At 40.0% G+C, this 17,119-nt stretch overlaps 1 protein-coding gene across 1 annotated transcript in view; it reads right to left on the bottom strand.

The window, feature by feature from the left end:
- Positions 1–17,119, bottom strand: part of SCYL2 (SCY1 like pseudokinase 2) — a 54,886-nt gene that overhangs the window by 23,502 nt on the left and 14,265 nt on the right. Inside the window, exons 3-11 of the mRNA XM_006125853.4 lie at positions 14,046–14,203; positions 11,428–11,572; positions 9,680–9,829; positions 8,235–8,456; positions 5,570–5,686; positions 4,824–4,949; positions 3,164–3,340; positions 2,398–2,520; positions 696–809 (exon numbers count right to left, since the gene is read on the bottom strand). Coding sequence (XP_006125915.1) covers positions 696–809; positions 2,398–2,520; positions 3,164–3,340; positions 4,824–4,949; positions 5,570–5,686; positions 8,235–8,456; positions 9,680–9,829; positions 11,428–11,572; positions 14,046–14,203 — 1,332 coding nt within the window. The remainder of the gene's footprint in view (positions 1–695; positions 810–2,397; positions 2,521–3,163; positions 3,341–4,823; positions 4,950–5,569; positions 5,687–8,234; positions 8,457–9,679; positions 9,830–11,427; positions 11,573–14,045; positions 14,204–17,119) is intronic.

The following is a 17,119-nucleotide window of genomic DNA, read 5'->3' as shown; positions in this document are numbered from 1 at the left end:
AAATGGGGGCATAAACGTTAGGATCCTAAGTGCATGCTTAGATACCCAAGTTACTTCATTTTGGAACTTGATGGGTGTCCCATTATTTTGAAAAATCTCTCTATTCTAATGAGAGAATCAAATAAGACAATACGGTTTTCCTCTGATTTTCAATAAAAAAAATATGTATAAATATACTTAAATGAAATGGCCAACTGCTTTAACAAACAAGACTCAAGTCTGAATGCAAGAATACTTAACCACTCCAATTATTCACATTTTTTGACAGTACATATCTAAAACATGGAGTGTGAGTGTGGGAGGGGGGGAGAAGAGGGAATCCAGAAAACTACCTTGAAAATTTATACAATTCATATCAAGGAGCACTAGATAATTACTTTTCACATTAGCTAGTATTTTCAAACAACAAAAATCAGTATAGAAATGAAAATCCAGAACTGTTTTTGAAAAAAACATAAGAAAGTTTTGCATCAGTGACACACAAGTGATTGCTGAACAAACAGTGATACAAAAAAAGCTGAAGTGAATGCACAGTATTATGGTAGGTGTTGCTCTGTCTTCTGCACAAAGTTCTTACTTTCCAGCAGCATGTTGATAATAATTAAAGCAACAACAGAGAAATCAAAATTATGTGAGCACTATTTTAATGTTTTGGGGATAGAGGATGGAGAGATCAAGAACATTAGTTTACTTACAGCAAGAGAGGAAGTTTGCAAACATGCATTTTTAATTCTTGGTATTAATGCATTTTTCATTGATGGATAGTCTATTAGGTTGGCAAACGTAGGAATTATGTTAAGGCAAAGTTCCTGTAAAGAAACAACCACAGAAGTTTTTTAATACTTCACTTTAAAATCTATATATATTGTAAGAGCAAAAATATTAGTCAAGTTCTCATTCCATCCTCTAAAGCAAGTAACAAATATGGGCACCTAATTGATCCCTAACGACTTTTTTAAAGAAAGTTTGAACTTAAATAGTTTGATTTACTAAAATCTCTCTCCCCCCCCCCCTGATTCAGACCCTGGCAGGCAGGGGGGAAGAGGAAGCAACTCTTCCCACTGCCATTCCCTTTTCCCCCACAAGGTGGGGGAATGGTAGCACAGCAAAGTGCTGGTGTGGAAACTTTTCCCTGCTCCTCCTCCCCCCCAGTGGCCTGGGAGAAGTGAGTGGTGCAAAGCCATGTGTGCCCCAAGGAACAAGGCAACAGGTAAGCACCACATCCCATCCCCCTCAGACACTCTTCCCCACTGTGTCCTTGCACCCTCCCTTCCAGACCTTGCACTCACTCCCTATACCCTTTATAATGGCGAACACCCAAGGTCTGGAAAATATGAATCCATAATTCCATAAAAGAGATTCAAGTGTATTTTATATTAAATGATACACCACTCAGTTACTATTACTACATGCTATATTAACTAAAAACCATACTAATGCTACTACTACTGAAACATAATTGGAGATTTATGCTTAGAAAGTGCTTTGAATTAAAAGAGCTATATTAGTATCATAACTACATAACATCTGGATAAAAAATTTCTTATATTTCCACAAAGCAACAGTTTATAGAAAGTTATATTTAATCACAGAAAGATCACAGAATTTGAATAGATTTCATTTGATTTTTACATCAACAATATACGACAGCCCCTCAAATGCCACCCGACTACTACAAAAGTGTCTTACCAGTAAAGAAGTACCTAATTAGAGAAATTACTTAGATCAAATTATGAACAATAAAATTCACCTAAAAAACCAGATACAGGTAAAATCTGGTTCATTATACTCTAGTTATCTAAAATTCTAGTTAAGCCACAGGTCAGCTACATTCCTCCATAATGTCACCTCTGCAAAGCCTAGCAACCTCCATTTATCTGAACTTTACACAATTTGTGGAGGCTTCTGGATAATTGGAGGGTTTTTTGGGGGGGAGGGAAGGGGGCAAAAGGCCAAAAGACAGAAAGACAACAATACATTAAAAGAAACATTAAATACTTTATTTAGGCAACAGGCCTGGACAGAAATTATCACTCTGATATGTTTTTTAAGCCAGCTCCCCACAAGGACAAGCTCCTACCTGCCCTTCCCCACCACGCTGCTGCCTCTGATAAAAAGGGACTTCTAACAGTTTCTCAGACATGGAAAAGAGTAAATCAACATTTGGCATTATTAAGCAAACATCCACATTTTATTAACTGATCTCTTTCTAATCAGGTAGGGAGAGAGTCCAACAATATACTCTGGAATTAATGCATAATCCTTCAAGTATGTTGCACAAGTTTTAAACTTGTAAGGAAAGAAAAGTTGTAGGATATACATAATTTGACAGTATCTCTTCACATCAAAAAGGAAAATTTTATATACTATTAAAGAAAAACAAAGTAGTTACTACACCTGAATCTGTATGGAAGGTGCTTCTAAGGCTCTATAAACCATTGGAAGAACACTATTCTTTATTTCATCTGATGGAGTTTTGGTTAGGAGTAAGTCCATTTTTTGTAAGAAAATCAACAAAATCTATAAAACAAAACAAAATGTTAAGAATGCCACAGGTTTTAATTCTGTAACATTTTGAACATAATGCTTCCATTTTGAAGTTTATTATCGCAATAAAAATTTTGAACACTAACAAAGTTTTCTTATAACAGAATCAATGGTATTTACACTCACCATGTTGCTAGCCTGAAGGCATGGAAGATAAAAAAAAGACACTTGGACATTTAATGCATTTTTGAAACAGCAAATAAAAGATAACACAAGTATGTTTTATACTGAACTTATAAAAAAGGTAAGGCTTGTGGACTTTGTTGAGCTACATGATAAATTACAAGTCTGATTTTTGCTATTCTAGATGCACCATATCAGTACAATTATACATTTAATGGTCTAATGCCCTTTTAGAGGGGGAATGGTCTGTCATGCTAAAATTGCATTCCAAACCAATCAAGGACAGATGTGCTACAGAGGCAATGGGCTAAGTGGACGAAATGCTTTGCTTCACTCAAGACTGATCTTGCTGTACAGCTACTGAGCAGAACTGAGGTTTGGAAGTTTGTGCTGGATTGGAACATGGAAATAAAGAGAAGATTGATTAGGATCTTGATAAGGAAAACCTTGACGGGAAAAAATGAGATGTACTTTTAAAACAGCATTTATCTACCTGGATTGGTTCTTGTTGTTTAAAAACAGGGCCAAGATCAGGCAGGATTAGCTTGATGTATTCTTCTTTGGTGCACTCCTCAGCAATCAGCAGAACATTAGGCAAAACAAAGGGTACCATATCAGGGTTCACAAACTCTGAGGTCAAGCAAGGCAAAATTCGCTGCACTACAACACGCTGAGAAAGAAAAAAAAATGGTGTTGTTTGCACTGCCATAAAATATCATTTTCTAAATTTATTTCAGCAATGACTTTTTTCATAAAAAATCAGGTTTATACAATAGTAGAAAAATGAAACAATTAGTTCTGAACCTTACTTTAAGAGTCAACTTGAGTTTTGTATAAATCTACTACTATGCTTTCTTTTCAGTATGTATTTAAGACCCTGTCTGTCCAAAGGGACCCTCAAACATCTCATTTTAATGCTACTTAAAAGCTATTATTATAACTTAATGAGGCTCTATAAAAGATTTAAAATCATACATACAAATTAAGGTAGCAACATATGATACAGTCTTTTTACAGCCTAGATGAAGAATTAGCATAAAAATCAGCTTTTGCAGGACTCCAGGGTTCACTATCTTTGAAATCTGAAATCCAAATACAAAAGAAAAGTACTTTTCTGCTCATAGCCAACCTCCACCTTCAACCTTTGGTTCTACTTCTGTTTGCAAGAAATCTGAAGACACATCTATCTTACATAAGCATATAATACGTGGTCCTAATATCAATGATTCTAGAAGCCTATTCATTGAGATGTATTTAACATTGATATACTACCACCAATGGAATTGGAGGGAAAAAAACATTAAGACTGAACAGTTTCCCTGTGTCTTCCTACCTTTTCTTTTAGAACTCTTGGAAATTTTGTCCAACTCCAAAACCTCACAAAAATAATTAATCAATGGAAAAAATGCTAAGTCTAAAAGACAATGCTCTACGCTAGATCTTCCTGTAATAAGATTTTATACAAAATAGTTCAAAAAGAAAATGTAATTAAAGATTAAGAAATGTAATCACATGGGGTCACAAATGTCATTATTTCTATTATGTGGTAAACAAGTATTTCTTTCTTTTTAGTTTTTGTAATCCCAAAGAAAATAAGAGATCAATAAAAAAGGGAAGGGGCAGGCGGCCAGAGTTGTTATATCATTTGTACTACCATACAGGAGAACAAATTTGGACTGATAACCTGGAAAACTAGAGATTTTCTATGAGCAGTAAAAGCACAATGCGACAAAATTCCCATGGGGTAAGAAAGCTTTCTACATCACTCAACAATAGAGAAGCAATGACTGGCTTTATATAAAGAGAACAGTCAGTCATATTGTGCTGCAAGGATGGGGATAGTTCATAGAGCCTTGAAAGATTGGGATTGTAAAACAATGGGAAAAGGGAGCATGTGGGGGAAGAGATCTTCTGCTCCAAGTGGAAGGAATCCAGAGGAGGAAAGAGCAAATTTGGCTACCATAGGAGTTCAAGACTGCCATTTTTTCATATCTCCAGAAGTATCAGTAGCTGCAGGGTATTCCCATATAAAACAAATTTATCATACTCTTTTTCCATTCTATGTTCTACCAATCCAACTGCAACCCATTATAGAACAAAGGTGCACTCCAATCTCTTCATTTAAGAATATTAAAAGCTAAAGGAAAACCAACCTTAGGTAGTTTTGGCAGAACCTTTGGTAGCCCTTTAAAAAACTGTGATTTCTGAAGATTATCCCTTTGGAATAAAGAATCAAAATATTGAAGTGTCACTGCTCCAACATCATCAAAGAATGGTATCTAAAAATAAAAGGATAAAAAAGTGTAATCTTTGAAGGAAACCACCATACAGTATATGCTATCCATATATAATTAAATTTTATCTTCTCAAATGCATTATATCAACAAACTTTTATAGTTATGTAGCAATATATGACAAATAAAATACCCGTTTACACATTTAGTAGTATCACAAGGGACAAGTAACTTCACCATTAGATAAATTAACTGCATTAGACTATCTTTTTAGAAGAAACAAATAGTATTTGTATGGCTGATATGACCTCTCTAACTTGATTTTATATGGAAGGGAATTATTGTCTGCAATACAAAAGCTCTAAGAATTAATACAAGTTTTATTAAAAGAACTACACTAATTACTGGGCTACCTTAGACTACCCAGTCTTTGGTACCCTCCCTGGGAATTTACAGCCCTGCCTCAAAACACAAAGCAAAAGTGATAGTCATTATAAAACAAAAGGAAAAGTAGTAACTTTGAGGGCAACTAACAAATAGAAAACATTTTACAATTTCAATAGAAAAGAGAAACAGCTAAAGAAAGTGCATATGTTGTTTGCTTCTACAAATCAAATATTATTAGCCTGGTTTCTTGCTATTTCCAGTATGTTCTAGGCACTCACCTTTGTCATTTGATCTGCATCTGGTCTGACTGCAGGAGCCACATTTAATAGTAGTTTTACATGTTCACGTACTTCCTCTGGTATATTCTGAAGTGTATTGGAGCCTAAGCGACTCAGCTGCACAAATAATTCAAGCACATGAACCACGAATACTGAACATTCTGTACATTTGTTATTTTAAGACAACTGATTTGATGGACTTTTTGTTCTACTTTAATTAGACAAATTTTATAAATGCAAGCACAAACTTCAGATGTGGCCATTGTTATTTTTTTCTTCTTACAGTGACACTGCATGCTGGCACTGGTTTAAAACCTGAGTTTACTAAGGCCTTGTCTACACATACTGTGCTGTAGCAGCACAGCTGTACTGATACAGCTGTGCCACTGCAGCATGTGTTGTGCAGACGCCCTATGACAATTAGAGAGAGGTCTCCTATCAGCATAATGAAACCACCACTGCGAGCAAAAAAAGCTACTTAGTTGGGAGTTCTCCCACTGATACAGTGCTAGGCACACTGTATCATAGAACTCATATGTAACATTACATATGTAATTATAGAACTCATATGTAACTTATGTTGTTCATGGGGGTAGAATATTCACACCCCTGAACAGCCTAAGTGGTAGTATAGACATTGATTAATTCTGTGGAGATGCTGAACTCAACTACATGACTCCCTGGCTCTTTAATAGTGCATTGTGATTAGAGATGTTAAATATCAGTTAACTGAATAGTCAATTAACCTCGTGAATTCTTATCAGTTACTCGACTATTATATAGACCTATAGTCACCCTATAGTGACTATTCTATAGGGTGTGGGGCTGGTAGCCAGTGTGCTTCAGCCCCAATTCCAAGAAGCCACCTCACCCCCGCCACTCTGCACTGCTGCCCCTGTATCGGGCGTGGGTTGCCAGGTGGGAGCTGGTCCGCAAGGAGAGCCGGTCCACAAGGGGAGCCAGTTTAAAACCCAGCTCTCCTCACAGACCAGCTGCCTGTCACCCCGTGCTGCTGCCTCTAATACAGAAGCAGCAATGCAGGGTGGCAGCAACCCCTGTGCAGGGGGGCTGAGATCCAGACCCAGCATGAGCTGGAACTGAGCCAGGTTGCCTGCCCACCTGGCTCCTAATATATTTTAAATTCACCGCCTCAGCAGGGTTAGGTCCTAGACCCAGTGCAAGCTGGGACTAAGACATACTGCTGGCCAGCCTGACAAAAAATTTACTGGTGGGAGGAGGAGGAGGGGAGAAGGGAGTGTAGTCTATAGCATTAACTTACAAGCTTTATTTATCAGTTAATTGACTACACTATTACTATTTGGGTCCTGCTGTGAGGGCAGGGGACTGGACTCGATGACCACTAGAGGTCCCTTCCATTTCTAGTGTTCTATGATTCTATCCCTAACTGTGATCTGCATGTCACAGCAGAGCATTACATGTGACTAAGGAAGGAATCACCCACAAGTTTTATAACCTTTTATTTAAACTCAGCAATTCCCACCTGGCTAACACCAGTTCCTCACTGTCCTGGGGTCGATATCCTGGTCGTTCTACTAACAGTCAGAGTAGCACAACAAATCTCTATCCCATTTGAGCAGCATATGGAGCCATAAGGAGCCCCAGGTAGAATGTCAGCACTAGTAGTTTTTTCAGGCAATTTCAGTTATACATTTACTTGTAAGAATTTTGTAAAGACTCATTTCAAAGAGGTAGCATGCATGATGCAACTTGTTATTGTAACTACTACATACTCGAACATAAGCCCATTTGTTCATAAGCCAAACTCCCAAAATTACAGGAAAAAAAAAAGTTAGAAAGTCAATGACCCATTTATAAGCCAACTCCAGGGTACAGACTTCCAGACCAGCTTGTCAGTGTCAGTGAGGACTGAGGGATGGGCTGGCTGCAGGCACCGAGTTCCTGTCGGCTGCTGTTCACTATTTCCAGTCAATGGAAATAGAGAGGCTCCGTGCCTGTAGCCAGAACATCCTTCATCCCACACTGCTTCCCACGACTCCCATGGACTAACGGGCCCCTGCTCACTGGTCTGCCACCTTGGCTGCCCTGCCTATCTGCCACTGTGATCCCTGTGGTGGCTGCAGGCACGGAGCCTCTCAGCTCCCGGCTAATGGGAGCTGAGAAGCTCTGTGAGGGCAGCCAGCACATTTTTCAAACCACGTTGCTTCCTGCGATTCCAAAAGCAGCACCGGCTGAAGGATGTGCTGGTTGCCCACACAGAGCGTCTCAGCTCCCATTGGGTTTCAGCTGAGAGGCTCCAGGCCTGAAGCCACCACTAGAATCACAGTGGCAGGCAGGCAGGGCAGACTGTATGGATGAGCTACAGGCAGCCCAGGTAGCAGACCAGTGGGCACGGGCCCATTAGCCAATGGAAGACTTGGGAAGTTTGCCAACCCTTCACCCCAATGGAAAATATATGAAGAACCCGTTCATAAGCCGACCCCTGCTTTTCACAGCAAGATATTTTCCAAAAAAGTCGGCTTATGAACAAGTATATATGGTAAATTTATATTGCAGCTCTCAATGTTGTGTTCTTCACTGAGATATCCATTTAATTTTCTTATTTTTAAGTAATAATTACTTTTACACAGAGACATTTAAAAAGCGATAATCAAATTCAGAACACATTGCTAAGTATATCAGATACCTGATCCAGCTGTCTACTGAAACTTTTATAAATATCTTGCTTGTTGACCTCAAAAATAGGCTTCCCTTTATTAAATACTGCATACATGACAGCTCCTAGAGAGTACATGTCACTGGCAGTCTCACAGCTCACTGAAAGGATGTATTCTGGTGCCAAATACTCAGGATTGGGAAGACACAAAGATGGTAAGTTTGGGTCCCATTCTTTACATAGAAACTTCAGCTGCAAAAAAATAGTGGAAGAAAACATAGTGGTTGAAGATTTGAAATTTAAATTACTCAAGCAGCCAATAGTCAAATTCCTTCCAATTCACAAGTAAAACAACAGACACAGTGAAGCAAAACTAAGTGGTAATATAAGCTAAATGGGTATGCTCTGACTGTTGCAGATATCACACCAAGGTGATTTAGAATTATGAGAATTTCAAAGTAGGCACAATTAATCTCTGCAATATGTACAACTTCATTTTACTTTAGGAAATTTAATGCATTTCTGGATAAGGGTCGTTAGTAATCCCAGAAGCGCTGCACTGTGTGGCACAAGGGTAGCACTATCTATTGGGATGTCACTCGTTTACCTGGGTGCCTTGCTGCCTCAAAAAAGTAGAGCTACGGGACAAGATAGCTTCCTAGAGTACTGCCCTATCACTAGATATATATACACGCTGTACTTGGCACAGAAACTCACATCCCATTACCAAATACCTGAATTATTTAGTCCCCTGTTAATCCACTCTTACATTTGTTTTGAGCAACAACTATTAATTGTGTAGTAGTTCTGCAACAAATGAGCAGATGGCTCAAGGATAAAACCAGACTTGTTTTCAAAGTACAAGGAATTTTTCACTGGCCACTATACTACAGGTTGAAACTCTCTAAACCAGGACTCTCCTGTCCAGCAACATCTGTGGTCTGGCACGGACATGGATGTTGCAGGACCACGGATGTATCAGCAGGGGGCCCTGTTGGGCCAGCAGGGCAGTGGGCTGCTCTGTGCACTGCAGTAGGCTGGCAGATCCCAGAGCCACAACAGCAGGTGAGCAGTTGGCCAGGAGGCCAGCAGGCTAAGCCAGGGCTGGGGTGGGGGGTCAGTTGTAGTCCCCCTGATCTGGCAAAAATCTCTCATCTGGAACCAGTCTGGTCCTGAGGGTGCCAGACCAGGGAAGTAGAACCTGTAGGAGTAAAACCCAGAGCTTCCTAGCACCATAATCCCTATTCTATGGAGTCAGCTCAAATTAATTTTCAGTTGTGACCCAAGACCGAATTTAAACTCAGACCTCCAGAAATAAAGGGTTGATGAACTATTATACCATATAGCTTTCCCTCTATTTTAATAAAGGGGAAGAGAACTTAATAGGCGATACAGAACTAGAATATGTAGATTATGGAGCATGCTTTCAGACACTATCACATTTAAAGTAAAAAGCAGACACAAAGCCTTATTACCTCTTGCTCAGATGGATTTGTTGACTGAATACAAAAATCAAATCCCATAATTTTCCATGCTCCACTTTTATTCAAAATTATATTTTCAGGAGTAATGTTTCCATGGACCATTTTCACACTGCTGTGCAGAAAGGACAAACCTTCAGAAACCTGTTAACAATGAAAGATTATTTCATGTTTTAGATGGTATTCTTTCAAAACACTTGCAAAATATTTACATCAATTATGGTATGTCATTTTTCACAGCAAAATCTGGCCTCCTATGCTCAACTAGCATGTGTTTGCCTTGACTTTTTCTTAGCTATCTCCCACAAGGGAAGAAAAAATTGCATACTAAAAACTTTGAGAAATGAAACACACATCAAGCAAACCAAATTCAGGTAGAGAGTGTGCTCATGAGGTTACTGTCACAGGGCTCAAAAACCCCACTTGCCCAGAACGAACAGAATGTTCACCAGATGAGTTGGCTGAATGGTACTGGGGAGCCATGGGATCCTTCTTTAAAAGAGAAGGAATAGAAAAGATGCAAAGCAGCCCATGTGCTGGTGCTCCTTTAGCAGACGGGAAGGCAGGAACAAAACTGTCTACGCATAACTAGTTTTAAGGAGAAGAGGAGAAAAAAAAATCAGCTGCCTTTGTTCTTTTCTCAGAACGGAGAGGAGCTGCGTGTGAAGGCGAAGTAAAAGAGCAGCATGGCTGAAGGCTGCTTTTTTAAAATAAAAAAACAAAAACAGAATGGAAGGATGAAGCAAAAACTAACGACTTCTTGCCACTGCTCATATACAAGAGGAAAGGGAGATAGCAATATCCACAACCATTTCCACACAAACAAGGCACAGATATAAAGTGGATATCCATGGGCTTGCAGGACTCTAGTAATAGAGTTCTCATAAACAGAAGGCCTCCTAAGCATCTATGAAGGTAGTATTCAGAGCAGTAACAGCTTAGGGGATAATCTACTCAAAGACAGAACACTGACTGAATTTTGTGGATCGGAGTGGTATGACTAGGAGAAAGAAAGAAAAAGGCAAACTGAAGTTTGCCACAAGTTTTAAATTTATGTTCAAAAGCTAAGAGGCCACAAAGCTAAAGCTCTAAAAAACAGCAACTGGCATCACTGTTCAACGGGGGGTGGGGAGGGAGTGAAAAGGAAAATGGAAAAATGAACAATTCAAAATAGTCTTGTGAGACTGGGCAGAAATAGTAGCAACCCAGAGCATTCTATCAAGCATTCACCCTTTTCTCCTGTTTATGAAGCATCTTCAAAGCACTGCATTCTCTCTCCTCAATTATTTTATGTACTATGTGCTCTTTTAAAACTAATATCTGCCATACCACAAAATAGTCATGAATGCGGTTTGCATTGTGGTTTCTTTGGTCCACCTTTTACCTCTCTCAAATATTACAGCAAAGTTGGTTTATATAATTAATTTTCCATGATCGCCATCATTGGTCTTCAGATTGTCAAAAGTTATGGACCACAGATGATTTCAAAAGGGTAACTCCAAGCTAAAGCTTTGTAGGATAGTATTTAACCTAAAATCTACTATTATAAAAATATACAATCCCAAGAAAACTGTATGTAATGAAACTGACAAGAAACCCTTGAATATCTCAATGATAAGCAGCACCGCTATAACACATTATGTCTGAAACTAACATAGGGTTCTGTGCCCTCACCTCACATTTCTCTTCCAGGAAATGGATTTTTCTATATATCTATCTAAATATAAAATGTATTAACATACCTGAAGCAAGCCGTATTTGGTTTCCACATCATAAAGTTTGTATTCCTTAATGTCAGAAGGTAAAGGAGAGGGTAGATTGTCCCAGTTGCCAAGAACATTAGCTAAACTTGCAAAGACTGGTTCTGTACAAAATGCCAGGCAATCTCTAAAAAGAGAAAAATACATTTAATAAGCTCTTGATTATGATTTACAGAAAATAATTTTAACAATGTATCAACAAATTAATCAATATTACTTAGCTTCAGAGGGGTAGCCAAGTTAGTCTGTAACTGGAAGAACTTAAACAATGAATAGTCTAGCACCTTAGAGACTAACAAAGCAAGTAGATGGTATCATGAGCTTTCATGGGCACAACTCACTTCTTCAGTGGAATGGAGTTATTAAAGGTCTAGTTCCAAAATAAATAGGGGGCGAGAGAGGGAAAAGGGGGGAAATAGTCAACTAGAGTGTTCCTGTTACATGAAGTTGATAGAGAAGGTGCAAATTGTTCTTAAGTACCCATTGTTTGCTTTTTTTTAAAAGTCATTAAGATGTGGAACATAGTGTGCTAGCCTGGTAATGTCTTTATTCATACCTTTGTGATGGGTCCCAAACCTGTAAATGAAGTTAAATTCCAAGGCTTCCCTGTGTATTTGGGTTGTGGAACTGGCCTGAAACAACATGGTGACCTTAAAGTGTTCTCCAAAAGGTTTCTGTGTGTTGCCTTTTCAGATACCTGATTTGTATCCATTAATTCTTTCCCATAGAGACTGTCCAGTTTGGCCACTATAGATAGCACGGGGGCATTGCTGGTATTTGATGGCATAAGTCACATTGATGGATGTGCAATTAAATGAGCCGCTGATGTGGTTGGGTCCAGTGATGAAATCGCTTGTGTAGATGTGTGGACAGCGTTGGCACGGAGTTGATTGCTGGGGTGGGTTCCTGGATGAATGATGAAGTTGTGCCATGTAATTACTGGAAAGAATTTGTTTGAGATTAGGGGGCTGTCTGTAGGCGAGAACTGGCCTGTCCCCCAAGGCCTGTGAGAGTGAAGGGTCATTTTCCAGGATTGGTTGTAGATTGTTGATAATGCATTGGAGGGGTTTAAGTTGTGGTCTGTAGGTGATGCAAGTGGAATTCTGTTTTCTCTTCTTGGCCTGTCTTGAAGTAGTTCATGTCTGGGTACTCTTCCGGCTCTGTCAATCTGAGATCTGTACCACGTGTTCCACTGTTCCATCCCTCCTCTCCCCAGACCAGAATCTCTCAACCCCTCTCTCCGCACACTCACCCCAAATTATCCACTCCTCCCTTTGCCACAAATCCAAGACTCTTTTCCTATTCCTTCTCTGTTCCTCTGCTCCCTAATTTTCCAACCCAACAAACATTTGCATATATAATTTATTTTCTTTTCAAAAATAGTCTGAGAACCTTCTACATTTTCTGTTATGCTCAGAGGACATTTCCCTAAAATAAAAAATAGCTCCAGTATGCCTCTCTCAAAGAGATATCTGGACATGAAATATAGTCATGTATCTACTAAGGATGGGTTCCAAATTAAAATGACTAGATGTGCTCATATTCAATAGCCATAGCATGTCCCATTCAATGATCCAGATAATATGAAAATTGGCCGACTAGCAACCCACATGGGTACCATACACACACACACACACACACACACACACACACACACACACACACAGTTTTGTGCATGAGTGTTAAGCTAAAACCATCTGTAAAGATTAGCGTTGGGGAAGCAGTACTGAAAATGTTATTCAACAAACGGGTAGTGGATGCCAAGCATCAGTTGAAGTAAACGTCAAGCAACTGAGACCTGCTGGAGCAGTCAGAATCATGGTTTGACCCAACAGGTACGTGCAAAACATTTTTGGTGAAACAACCCCAAATGTTTATGACTAGTCCACCCCACCATGAGGTACATGAACTTTCAAGAGAATCTGAGCAACCATGCAGGTACAAGAGCTCTTACAAGAATTGATCTCAAAACAAAGTTCTCTCAGTCTTAACTAGTCAGGGAGCTGATACACATCAATAATTTTAACTTTTTAAATTATGGGTGAGCTCTGCTGCTACAAGTTTAGGCAAAGAAGGGGAAAGACCAAAGGATCTAAGAAAAACAGTATTATTCATGAATTTTTACCAAGTAGTAGCCCAAACAAAAGAAACCAAAGCCAAAAAAACTTTTTGTATTTGCAGTTACAGTGATTTCAGCACTCTTTCAAGTAACAATGTAACTTGACAAATGAATATTTTAGCAGTTGAAGTCAGCCACATAATGTATCTTCAACAGCTCTGTGAGTAATGTCAGAAAAAGCAACATTTTGGGCAACACTGTAAGTAGGACATGGTAATATATGACCTACTTTTATTATTTACTCTAATTGCAAGTCCCTATCTTTTAAAAACAATAAGTAATCCTGTGGCACCTTAGAAACAAATATATATATCTATTATGTGTTAGTCTTTTAAGATGCCATAGGACTACTCATTTTTAAAGCTACAGACTAACACTGCTACCCCTGCATATCATATTATTATTTCTGCACATTTTTTTAAATGCCCCAAACTTTCATGTCCAGCAAAAAATTCAAACTTACAATTTTACTAAAATTTACCTGGATTCTTCTAAGGGATGTTGGACAGTAACTAGCCGAGGGTGTCGAAGCCTTGTTAGCTGTTGAACTCCTCGCTTTAATGAATCAATAATCTGATCCTTTTCAAATTTCTGATATTTGTCTATTAACTTTTTATCGAAGACGAAAACTGCAACTTCCTAAAAATTAGCAACAAAATTTAATTGGTATTACCAAAGCCACACAGTAAAATTACTACGACAGGATTTACTAAAGCAGAAAGCAGTTCATTATACATCCATAGCCCAAAGCTATACTAGTTTACTTCAGTTACAATCAACATGATTTTTTTCTCTCATAAGAATATATGTTTTCCTGAGCCAATAAAATAGTGCTACATACTTTATAAACAATAATGAATTGACTGTTAACCACAAGCTTGTGTTAGTGGTATCAGCACTCTTGTGCAATAACTAAGTAGTTCATCTGAAGACAGCAGCTGGCCTGATTTTAAATAAATGGAAGCTTTGGATACTTAGTTTACGTATTGGTAATTTAGTTTGAAAATAGGCTTATTTTATTTGTTAGAATGATACTTTTCTAACTAAATCTTTTAATAATGTCCTCTCAATCTGAACGCTATCCTTTACTAGAAAGCAATCCTCAGTCTCAACGAATGTCTCAAGATTTAACAAATTTAAAGTAATTTCCACATGATTTGTCCCTTTAATTTTTATATAGCAGAAGCCTTCTATGGTACATTAAATCACTACTACAGGTTGGACCTCCTTGGTCTGGCACTGTCAGGAAATGGTCCTGAACTAGGAAATATGCTGGACCAGTGAGGTATCCAGCCACTTCCCCTCCCCACTCCCGGCTCCACTCTGGCCCGAGACCCTCCCTTACTGCCTGTGTGACTGGGCTGTCGCTGGCACCAATCCCAAGGCCTGGCACATATGGGCTTCCCAAACTGCAGCGGAGTAAAGAATGGCACACACTTTCCAATTCTAGCACCAGACGACCTAGCCTTTGTGTATATTAACTGCATGGGGTATTTCTCTAGGGTTCTGCAGGATGACCATGGAGGTTTCACAGATATTAATGCAGACTGGTCCAGAAAGGTACAAAGCACAAGCATCTTTCGGAACGCTGGCCTTTTCAGAAAGCTGCAACCAGAGACTTTCTTCCCAGACCAAATCACCATGGGGAGGTAAGGGGAGAGGAAATCCTTACTGTGATTCTTGAAGACCCTGCCTACCCTTTATGCTGTGGCTCATAAAGCCATACATGAGGACAGCAGCAAGGAGTGATTCAACAACAGGCTGAGCAGATGCAAAATGACTGTGGAATGTGCTTTTGGCTGTTACAAACATTGTCATTGAGCTTTGGAAGGGAAGCTGGACTTTGTCAATAATATCCCTATTGTTATTGCCGAATGGGGTCTGTGGGTGGGATCCTTTGAACATGGCTTCTACTGGGAACATGCTACACCATGGCAAGGCATCTCCCAAATGGGGTGAGCACTGAAAGACGCAAGCGAATGGGCTGGCTGGAACAGACAGGTATGGGGTGTTGGTGTTTCTAGCCCCCAAGGAGAAGGTGCTGGGAGCACCAAGGCACTGGGGGAAGTGCTGGCTACTTAAGTCTTGTGGGCAGAGCCTGAGAGGTGCTGACTGGCTCACACTGGCCCCGTTTGGGTCTGACACCACAGTTTAAGGCTTAATTTTTGTATTCAAGCCTGTCAGTGTGAAAGAAACTATTTGCATATATTTGCAGCCAAACTTAAGTTGCGGCCCTCAGCATGTGCTGTATCATTGTGGGCCCAGGGGCTTCCGAAGTTGAGTAGCCCTGACTGAGAGCAACAAGGGAAATCCCAGGTGCAGTGGGGCAGGGGAAAAGGCTAGGAAAACCCTTGCTGTACTGACACAGGCAGGGAAACCCTTTGTTGCAGAATCCTTTTATGAAGATGGGCAGGGTGCCAGGCAGGGGTTACCATTCATGTACGGCTGTATTGTGATCTGGGTAGGTGAAAACTAGGGAGAGCACTGAAAGAGGGAGCGAACATTTAGCTGCTTAGGGTGAGCAGGGAAGCAAATGAGGGTCCTTCACGCGACTGCAGGTTCACTCTGGGATCATATATGTGGCTTGTCTTTGGGCAGCAATGGTCGTCTTCTCCTCCACTCCCCCCAAATGACGGCACAATGGTGAGGGAATGTCAGCCTTCAGAGATCAAACACGATGTTTGCTTTGCCAGCTAAGCGGAGGAGAAGGGTAGCATAGCAGCTGCATGAATCACCGATGAGTTCTGTGAGGTATATTACCAACACGTAAGAAAATGCATCTATGGTCTGTTTGCCATCTGACTGGTAGCAGCCTCACACAGAAACCTCTTTGCGGGTAACAAAACAGTTGACTGCAAGCCCCTATAGATGCCGAGTCCCCTGGCACTGGGTCTCCCTTCCCTTTGGCACATTCGGCCACAACTTCCTTCTCTTCTCCCGGCCCAGTGCTGGATGCCCCCTTAGCCTCTGAGGTATCCACGGGACTCTTCAGAGTGGAGGTGTGGTCACCTCCAAGTATATCATCCAGTGCTTTGTAGTACCTGCAAGTCATGGGCGCAGCACCAGAGTGGCTGTTTACTTCCTGCCCCTTCTGGTAGGCATTTCACAGCTCTTTCACTTTGACCTTACACTGCAGTATGTCCAAGTCATGGCCAGTGAGAATGCAGTACTACACCAATGTGTCCACACTGGTACCCCAGCGCATTATCCAGAGCAAAGCAAGCTCTACGCTTCCTGTGGAGGTGGGTTACCTAGAACATACTAATTGCAGAACTGGTGCACAAGTGCTTTACCAGTGTGGTACTGTGAAAGTTACAGCACCGGGGGCTGATTTACTGAGCAGTAATTTACCAATGTAGACTTGGCCTAAGATATCTATCTAATCTAGAATGCAAACCACGAGAGAGACAGTAATCAGTTCAGATGCTTGGGAAATGGATGTTTAAAGAAAGGAGAAAAAATAAACTAATGAAACGGATGATAATCCGGGAAGATGACTAATTTTTCCCAGACAGCCTCCAGAGAAAGAATCATTAAAGAATTAACTGTCAAACA

This window comes from Pelodiscus sinensis, chromosome 1, assembly GCF_049634645.1.
Source record: "Pelodiscus sinensis isolate JC-2024 chromosome 1, ASM4963464v1, whole genome shotgun sequence".
Taxonomy (NCBI): domain Eukaryota; kingdom Metazoa; phylum Chordata; order Testudines; family Trionychidae; genus Pelodiscus; species Pelodiscus sinensis.
The sequence above is the reverse complement of the archived record's forward strand: the minus strand, read 5'-3'. Positions and strand labels throughout refer to the sequence as shown.